This window comes from Carassius carassius, chromosome 18 (assembly GCF_963082965.1).
Source record: "Carassius carassius chromosome 18, fCarCar2.1, whole genome shotgun sequence".
NCBI lineage: Eukaryota > Metazoa > Chordata > Actinopteri > Cypriniformes > Cyprinidae > Carassius > Carassius carassius.
The window spans coordinates 10,430,801-10,440,863 of record NC_081772.1 but is presented as its reverse complement, the minus strand read 5'-3'; the positions used below and the strand labels follow the sequence as shown (position 1 = coordinate 10,440,863).

The following is a 10,063-nucleotide window of genomic DNA, read 5'->3' as shown; positions in this document are numbered from 1 at the left end:
CACCAAATCAGCATATTATAAATATTTCTGAAGGATTATGTGACACTGAAGACTGGAGTAATGGCTGATGAAAAATAATCTTCCATCGCAGGAATAAATTACATGACATGCATTAAAATAGAAAAGTTATTATAAATTGTAATAATATTAAACAATATTGCTATTTACTGTATTTGTCATAAAATAAATGCAGCTGTGGTGAACATAAGAGACTTCTTTAAAAATCATTTAAAAAAAAAAGAAAAATAATAATAATAAAATAGCTCTGTGCGCCTGTCATTTGAAATCCCGTGCATCGCGAGATTACCCTTACCATGTGACCGTGACCGAGACGTCTGGAAAGGAAAGAAAACAGGAAGCTGTTTAGAGTCGCGAAGCGGTAGCGTGTTGTATTTAGATTGTATACGATATGGATGTGTTAACGAAATTTACATTTGTAATAGCATGCTGGGCTGTTACATTCATTACCGTTGCTGACTGCTCGAATTACCCATCAGAGATGAGTGGCGATAGTGCACGAAAGCTGCCATCAGCAGTCATCCCTGTATCGCAGGCGAGCACTTTGGGATCCTTCTACTCTCTCAGTCTTTCATCTTTATTTCCAGAGGACTTGGACGAGTATTGTATTGAACTGCTTCGCATCTACCGTCAGCGTTACGTGACTTACGCGACCTGCCTGGTGACTTATGCGCGACCTGTCAAAGTCTGTCAGAACTGTTACACTGACTTCAACAGTCTGGCGGACATTTATAAAAACATATCATCTGACCAAGTAAGAGCTCAATCCCAGTTGAAATATCAATTTATAACACCAAAGTGCCTATAAATGCTCTCGCTTGGTTTTAAGGTTGACAGAATTGCCACCCGCTGGTCACATGCACCCATGTCTCGTGATTGTGTGTGTTCACTGTTTTTCACCCGACTCACACTAACTCTGAAATACTTTAGTATGCATGCTTACAGAGCTATTTTTAGTAATTTTTCAAATAAACTAAGTCTATTTAAATAGTTACACATACAGTATCATAATCTGATTGTACCTTTTCATTGTACTTATTTTATAACATCACGTACAATCAAATAAAGCCTACTAACCAGCATAGGTGTCAATTTCTTTCTGTTTATATATATACACACACACACACACACACACACACACACACACGCACACACATACATACAGCCAAGTATGGTGACCCATACTCAGAATTTGTGCTCTGCAAAAAAAAAAAAAAGATTTAACAACTATGCTGGTTAGTAGGCTTTTTTTGTCATTGTATGCGTGTTATTATAAAATCAGTTATGGACTGCAGCTTAAGAAGTTAATGAAAATTTCTTAACTTGTGATTTATGTGTTGTCCTTTTAGCCTGGCCCTGGGAATGTCAGTTGCCATGACAGCCTGATGCGTTCAGATAGGTTGATGCTGCTCTATGCCCTCTTCAGCCAATTAGATGAGATCTGGACATCAGCAGCATGCAAGCGTAAGTAACATAGCCAGAAATATTATAGGTTCTTTTAAAACCGCTTCCCTTAAACATGAATCTTTCATTTTCACTCTTAACCAAATTATATACTTCTCACCACTTGTCGTAGTATGAAGAAATCCAATCAGTTTTTGAGTAACAATGTTTGTTTTTATTTCATTTATTGAATGTTATGATTATTTGGAGAATAATTCTAATATGTTGTGCTCATTAGAATGCCTGACTAAAGAACAAGAGGCTCTTTCAAATGATACGGTTTACTTCATGACCACTCTGAATCAGTCACTCTCCTGTTTTGAACAGTATAAGGTAATATCAAATGGCTCATATACATCGGTACAAGCTCAGTTAAAACATATTACTTGAGTATCCTGTTCTCTTAATAGAAGAACCACTCTGAACTGTGTAAGGACTGCAAAGCCTCGTACAAAAAGTTGAAAGCGCTCTATGGTAGAATGGACAAAAACCAAACACTCTGCATTGATTTAGAAGACGCAGTAAGTATGCACTAATATACACAAACCCCTGTCATTTGACTCAAACACATTCCTAAGTTTTTAGCAAATAAATTTTATGATGTGGAATTTTGGGAGAATCGTAAAACAGCACCCTCCTTAGCCATAAATCTGTACAAAGGAAATGCTGGAATACACAACACTACTTTTGTACAGATTTTTGCCCTGATTTGCAGTCTGGACCAGTGGATGATAGTTGCCAAAAGTCAGAGCCAGTCTGCAGATTTCACAGAAAATCTTTTTTTTTTTTTTTTTTTTAATTGTTATTATTTATTTCTTTTTTAGCTTCAGACTATTATTCTATTTCAATTTTAAAACACATTATTTTCATTTGTCATTTAGCTCCTAACATTGAAGCACATGTTTTTGTGTTAGTTTGTTGTTTTCAGAGGATCCTAAAAGTCTGGTAGTTTGTGAACCTCAGTCATTTAGTGTATGATGCCCAGTTTTCCTCTGTAACCATTTACAATGTCGGCAAGTGTATGATGCCTAGTGTTTTACAAGCTGATCAAATTGTAAAGGAATGGTTCAGATTTTGATAAATTTAGCATTGTATCACTTTGCTCACTAATAGATCCTCTTAAAATAATGGGTGCCATCAGAATGAGAGCCCAATTAGCTGATAATACATAATAATGCTTCCCCCAGTAAAAAGTAAATGTTCATTTTCCTTTAAATAAAATCATAAAACCATCTGTCAAACACATTAATGTAATGTAACACACTTATCCAAAAAAAAGCATTGTTTTTTTTGTTGGTACAATGTATTTTAGAATTATTATTTTTTTGTCTAAAATCAACCGTAAGTGTCTTATAAAGATGTTGGCATTAGAAAATTAATTAATTAATTTTTGTTGATACAGTGTGAACCAGCCTCAATGGTAGCAGGTTATGATAGAACTATCAGATATGTGGTATCATTACCTTTCTTACTTCTCAGATGAATATAACGCAGCAGCTGTGGAGTAAAAACTTTAGTTGCCTGTTACCTCGGGAGGAGACGGTGCCTGTCATCGCAGTGTCCAGCTTCATGCTCTTTCTTCCCATCATCTTCTACTTAAGCAGCTTCCTGCACTCAGAACAAAAGAAACGCAAGCTTATACACCGTAAGTAACTTGCCTAACTGTGCAAATTGTGTCTGCAGAAAGCAGAAGTAAAAGGGCATAGGTCTTGGACAGTGTTAATTGAACTTGCTTGATTCGTACTGCTTAGGTTTCATGGTCAATCACTTTCAGACAGTATTTAACCAAGTAGTCTCGGACATGACTAGTTTTTTCATCTTTTTAAAGCATGTAGAACACAAAGTGCATTCTTAATGCTCTGAGCAGTCTCTGACGTCAAGGTTAAACTGTGCATTAATTATTCTGTTGTTGCATCTCTTCTCTTGTCTAGTTCTAATCTATTCTCGTATCCCAATCCACAGCCAAAAGAGCCAAGTCCAGCAACAGCCTAATGAATATCCAAGACAAATTCAACTGAGTGGAGATTAGGCGAGGAGGGGAAGAGAGGGCACTGAATCTTTGGTTCACCTCAGCAGACACTTTCAGCATGGATGGGTAGGATTCACGTCTTCTCCTGGACCCCAAGCACATCCTGGTTCAAAGACTTTATGATGCTCTACAGCTGCTGTGATCACAGTCTATTTAAATCAGTTTTTTGCACTATTTGTCATTTGCACTAATGATATAAAGACGCCAATTGCAAGTTTTACTGTTTTTTTTTTTCTTCTTCTTCTTTTTTTTTTCTTTTTTTTTTTTTGCTTAGCGTTGAAAAATAAGATAGTTCTACAGTTTTCACAGAGGATAAGTGATGATTTCAATAATTATGATGGATGTTAGTATTACATTATTGTATTTAAGGCATGAAAGACATATGATCCCAAAAGAGGGAGATTTATCTTTTACATCAGACTGGTTATGCTGCATTTTTACTGCACCAAGGGACCATGTTACGTTTTATATTTTAGAATATCCTAGGTAATAACAAATGGTTACACTCACGCGCACACACACACACACACACACACACACACACACACACACTACATGCCAATGGTACCACTTCTGGAAGCACTTCATGTGCATTAGAGAAAGATCTTGTAACAAATACTTTATTCAGGCTCAGAGGTGTATGCAGTGAGTAGTCCATGTTTCTTTTTTACTTCACTTTTTGCTTTACAATGGACTTGCCATAGTCTACCCTCATTGTGTGGATATATACTCTACTGTCAGATATTTGATGATCACAGACCAGTTATTCTGAAAGGAATAGAAAAGTTTAATTAATAGTGATACATCAGAGAGATCTTTTATTTTCTGTACTCAGATGTTGACCATAGCATTATCTAAATTAAAGTGTTATTTTGTTTACTCTGAATGCAGTTAGGTTTATTTATAGAATCTTTGCATACTTCTATAGTTTTAAAATAATTTTCAATTCAATAGCTTCCTCATACCTCTATTAAAATGTTAATTTTGCTTAACTCTTAAAGCCTTCCTTAGTGCAGTTGACAGGCTCTTTGTTTTCAGGGTTATGTGGACTTTCCATGGACTGCTAAGCGCCCGTTTCCCCAGTCATTAGCAGCTAATCTAAATGTAGGATAAAGTTACTTGGCCGAATAATTGTAACAACACATCCGTTTAAGCTGCATTGGCTTTTTGGTCTTATGGAGCCAAGCCATTGCCTATCACACTGCCTGTTAAGCGCATTTTGTTCGATTTATCCAATCATATGATCATACAGGAAGATATGGGGGAAAAATAGCCTTTTCATTTGTGGCTCATGAGTGTAATGTCTTAACAATAATGACAGCTTTCATCCCTGCAATGCCAGATCCATTGGTAAAAGTCATCACTCTAGCCCTGACAGCCAAATGTAGCAACCAAGCGAATTTTATGGCCACGTGATCAAGGAACTGACGCAAAACCTGAAATACTTTTTGAGATGTGTGACTCGAGCCTTACTTTACCTGACATGAACCTTAGAGAGGATGAGGGGAAACTGGTGGGGCATATGAGATTATCCCGCATCACGTTTTGCCCTGGTAAGAATCAGAGCAGTGACTTTGGACCTTAAGCAGTGAGCCCATTATGAAATATCCCTGAGTCTGAAAGTCAGCAGGGACTGATCCAACAAACCTTTAAAGTAGCTGCTCCATTTGTTTAAATGTTGCCATTAGGATTTTGGATGAACTGTCATTATAAATGAAAAAAAAAAATGTGTGTTGATTAAAGATTGCTTTGTGCTCTTTTAGAAGAACTTGCATACTAACAAAAAGTCTGATTGTATTTTGACGTTTTGTAAGGCTGTAATTTTATTAAGAATAATAAAAAAAGATAATTGATTCTGAAAGTGTTGCATTGTATATTTGTTATTTATTTATTATTCATATGTATAGTTTATAAAGCATATATTGTACGTGGCATGTTTAGCAATGGAGTTCTTAAGCAATTTGTAAAAAAAACAAAAAAAAAAAACCTCTGGCCTGATTCCAAGCACCGTAATCTACCCAAAGGAGCTTTAATAGGAACTGACTGAGAAAATTATTTTTATCTGGTTATTTGGAAAATGTAATTTTGTAATTTGATTCCATGTCAGTCACCCTTTGCCTCAATATTTCTTGACAGTTATTTGTGAGGAAAAAATATGACGTTGACAGTAGTATGTATATGTCATCATAAGTTGTTATTTTGTTTATTTTGTGTCAAAATTAGTACAAATTAGATATATTGCAAAACATGACATTTAACCTATCATATTAAGATCAAGTATTATGTTGGGGAAAAAATCTCAAAGGACAAGTAATCAGCTCATGTATTAGAAAGCAAGAAAAATTATGCAGTGTAAACTTGTATGATCGCAATATCAAAATAAATATACTACTATTTTTATGTAATAGTATCTGGGATATAAATGAGATCATCACAAAATTAATTCACTAATCAATTTTCTATCTCTTTCTCATTCATCCTTTCTTGATTTCTGTAATTTAATCATCCTCTGAGATTCCTTCATCTACTGTAAATCAGATTTCATCAACCACACATACTTTCGATGTAACTTTGGTAGTTATACAAACCTTATAAAGCTTTCAATTGGCTAAAGCTGAATATGGTGCTTTGTTGAAGAAATATAGCTTTATAATAAGAGAATTCTCAGTTAAGAGCCAACGTGTTGCTGAATGAAAGGGGCCATTATGACCTCATAAGGGTCAGAGTCTGAAGATCATGGGATTATGGGATTATGATAGATTATAGAATCACTTCATCACAGTGGCACTTTAGCACTGCTGATGGCTACAGAGCTCTCCATTCCAGTCTCCATTTGTTGTTAATCATTCTAAAATGTTCCACCTCATTACAAAGGTTGTATGAGAGGTCAGCTGGAGAAGACATCGCAGATGCTGATTGGTGTGTCAGAAACCTAAGGTGGATGACTTCTGTGCCCCGTAGCTTCTTTTAATAAGACAACAGGATCACTGTTGGCAAGGCTTACACGGTCCCAGGGGGTCTGTCAGAATAAGAGCTTTTGAATAAGGGGCTATGGCATAAGGGCAGAAACATCTGACCCTGTTGGGCACCCTGCCCTCTCATCTTTGGGTACAGTGCAGCTGGATAAGACGGTTATAAAGCCTCTTGACTAGAATTATAGACAAGATTTCAGGGAGACAATAGGTGGCCACTGTAGTGCTTCATCATCATCAATTGATGGGCTGCATTCAATACTATTTCTATAATGAGTTTGGCATCTGAATAGCTAAGTACAACATAACAGAAAACGCTGGATGAAATAAATAATTAAAAATAAAATAAATAAATAAATTGCTTCACCAATAAGCCTATATATTCATGGCCATTAATTTACTCTCAAAAGTTTTCTAATTAAAATGTTTGTTCACTCTCTATTTCGTATTCATACCAAACAATTTTACAACTGTATATTATCTGAAAACATCAGTTAAGAAAGAAAATTGTCAACCAAGCACGAGCAACAATATTACAGTAATATTAATAAGTTTCCTTTACTCGGTCTGATATTCAACATCGCCAAGCATGAAAATATTTGAATGTTAAGTATTCCAGAGAGCCTTGTAATACATTGTTAACATGCAAATATTCTTCTTTTAGGTTTCAAGTGATTCGACTACATGTCAAATGCATTAGGAGCATGATCACAAATATTAAATATTTATGCAACTGACCTTTATTTTACAATTTCTACAACTGAATATCCACTGGGACGAACTGTAAAAGTAAGTTTTAAAATAACCATGTCATTCATTAGAAAAAGAACATTTACTTAGTATATTTATGCATGGAACAAAAGGAAATGTCACAGTCTTAATTTCCATGCAACTTATTATAGTTGATTTTTATACAGATTTATGGCCTTGTAGTGCATAACCTCCATGTAATAATGTGTAAATTAAGATGAGGGGTTGTGACCTGCACAATTACTCCCTGCATATTTAACTCTTGTCTGATTAACGCAGGATGGTAAGAGCATCTCTCAAGTCTGAAGTAAACAGTCTCATCACTGTAGCTCTTATTTGTTATCTTGTGCTGCCATCATCATTCAGGTCAATGGGATTGAAGAGGAAACGGCAAAGGTTATTGAGGAGGGTTTCAGCATGATCACTTTCTCTCATATCAGTATACACACTTGAAGTTTTTCTCTCTTTTGTAAATTATATGGAATTTATTTACAGTTGAACCACCTATCTACATGGAGATGAATCATACATCAGGTTCATAATATTACTCTGGTGCCATCTATTGATGGAATATGATTTTAAGCCACACTTTGTTTAATGCTTATATGAGTGAATTAATAGACTGAGACAATATATGTTTTCATGTCATCACTGCTGAATAAAAATAAAATAAAAAAAACCCTACTTAAATCAGACTTTGTTGGTTTTCAGCCTGGTCACATGGCTGGTTTTAGTTGGTCATTCTCGGAGATCAGCATTTAGACCAGTTTAAACCACATAAGACCACCTAACAACAGGATGGTTTAAGATATTTTCAGCTTGCTTAATTTTTTTAAAGATCATTTTAGCTTGCTTTGTCAAACAAGTTTAGTGGGGAAATCCATCACGTCATATTGCAACAGTCTAAATCTGGAAAACATGTTGCTGAAACATACATTGCGTTTTTATTAGCTGACAGTTATGATGTTGAAGATTTCTTATTTTTCAAGAAAAATGCAAGTTGCAAACACTGGAAAGTAAGGTGAAAAAACTGTATTCTATGTATTGCTATGTCGCTCCATTTCGTAAACAAACAGAACGTTGTTTCTTTTAATGCTCCCTTTATTTACTAAAACTGGCAACTGTTTGACATTTGGAAATATTTCTTCAGTTGTCCAGCCTGTTGAAAATCCAATTTAAACTGTTGATATTTTGAAACGTGGTTGCTGGTACCTTTAATGTTAGCTGTTGATTGAAGACCACTAATGGCCAGCTATAGAAACCAGCAACCAAAAGGCTGCTTTAAATTTCAGGAGTGAAAACCCATTGATGCAACTAATTATTTTTTATATTAATTTATATTTTTATAGAATGAAGCTGAAAAATGAACCAAGCGATAATCTGCAAAAGTAAGATGATCCACACATTATTTTATATTAGAAAGATACTGTTTATAATAAACATTAGATAAAAGCATTAACTTTTTTTCTGTTTCACGTGTCAGAGAGGACGACAAAAGAGATTTTTTCAGTAACGTGCTGCAAAGCTTGAAAATAAGTGATTGTAAGAGTCACTTCCAGCTGACTCCAACTCAAACTGAGATACTTTAGTTTATGTTTGTCCAATTTTCTGCTAATCACACTTGTAGTTTGTAAAACAAAATAGTTTTTTTGACTGTGTTTGTAGGAGTTGGTACGGCTGTTGGCATTTTGGAAATGGACTGCCATTATGCAAGAGGAATAGACAAGTGTGGCATGCTGTGCTTGCTAGTCTGTGGGCTCTTTTTACCCAAGAGTCTTACCACAATATGGCAAACCGCTTTCACGTCACTCGTTTGTGATCAGCTGGATGAATTCTGCACCCTTGTTACCAGTATCTTGGTTAATGAAATCACATCTTTGGCAATTCAACCTCTCCACTTTCAGAGCACTTTCTGTCTCCATTCCCAGATTATGCAACAATATAGGACAGAAAAATGTATGTTATAACCAGAAAGTGCAGTCATCTCTTGCAGTGGCGCAAGGCTCCATGAGTACTCTGAGAAAACCTTTTCTCAGATATCTGCAGAAGCATTCCATTTTTAAATCCAGTTTAGCTGTGAAGACCTGCTGTATTTCATACAACATGTTCATAGAAAAATAATGTGCCAGTGGATTGCACTGATAGCCCAAAAACCTTTCCATGAACTACCCTATGTACAACCCGAATTCCGGAAAAGTTGGGACGTTTTTTAAATTTTAATAAAATGAAAACTAAAGGAATTTCAAATCACATGAGCCAATATTTTATTCATAATAGAACATAGATAACGTAGCAAATGTTTAAACTGAGAAATTTTACACTTTTATCCACTTAATAGCTCATTTAAAATTTAATGCCTGCTACAGGTCTCAAAAAAGTTGGCACGGGGGCAACAGATGGCTAAAAAAGCAAGCAGTTTTGAAAAGATTCAGCTGGGAGAACATCTAGTTAATTGATATCAGGTCTGTAACATGATTAGCTATAAAAGCTTTGTCTTAAAGAAGCAGAGTCTCTCAGAAGTAAAGATGGGCAGAGGCTCTCCAATCTGTGAAAGACTGCGTAAAAAAATTGTGGAAAACTTTAAAAACAATGTCCCTCAACGTCAAATTGCAAAGGCTTTGCAAATCTCATCTTCTACAGTGCATAACATCATCAAAAGATTCAGAGAAACTGGAGAAATCTCTGTGCGTAAGGGACAAGGCCGGAGACCTTTATTGGATGCCCGTGGTCTTCGGGCTCTCAGACGACACTGCATCACTCATCGGCATGATTGTGTCAATGACATTACTAAATGGGCCCAGGAATACTTTCAGAAACCACTGTCGGTAAACACAATCCGCCGTGCCATCAG

The 10,063-nt window shown here is 35.7% G+C and overlaps 1 protein-coding gene across 1 annotated transcript; it reads left to right on the top strand.

Annotated features, from left to right (window-relative positions):
- Positions 1-263: 263 nt before the first annotated feature.
- On the top strand, positions 264-3,749 carry LOC132092343 (osteopetrosis-associated transmembrane protein 1-like). The gene is made up of 6 exons (XM_059498528.1): positions 264-772; positions 1,368-1,482; positions 1,700-1,794; positions 1,872-1,982; positions 2,941-3,106; positions 3,424-3,749. The coding sequence occupies exons 1-6, from the start codon at positions 410-412 to the stop codon at positions 3,477-3,479; spliced, it is 906 nt and encodes a 301-aa protein (XP_059354511.1). The 5' UTR covers positions 264-409; the 3' UTR covers positions 3,480-3,749.
- Positions 3,750-10,063: the final 6,314 nt, after the last annotated feature.

Coding starts and splice junctions, on each gene's coding strand:
- LOC132092343 (XM_059498528.1), top strand. CDS start 410: ATGGATGTGTTAACGAAATTTACATTTGTAATAGCATGCTGGGCTGTT. Junction 773..1,367: donor AAAACATATCATCTGACCAA/GTAAGAGCTCAA, acceptor TTGTCCTTTTAG/CCTGGCCCTGGGAATGTCAG. Junction 1,795..1,871: donor CCTGTTTTGAACAGTATAAG/GTAATATCAAAT, acceptor TTCTCTTAATAG/AAGAACCACTCTGAACTGTG.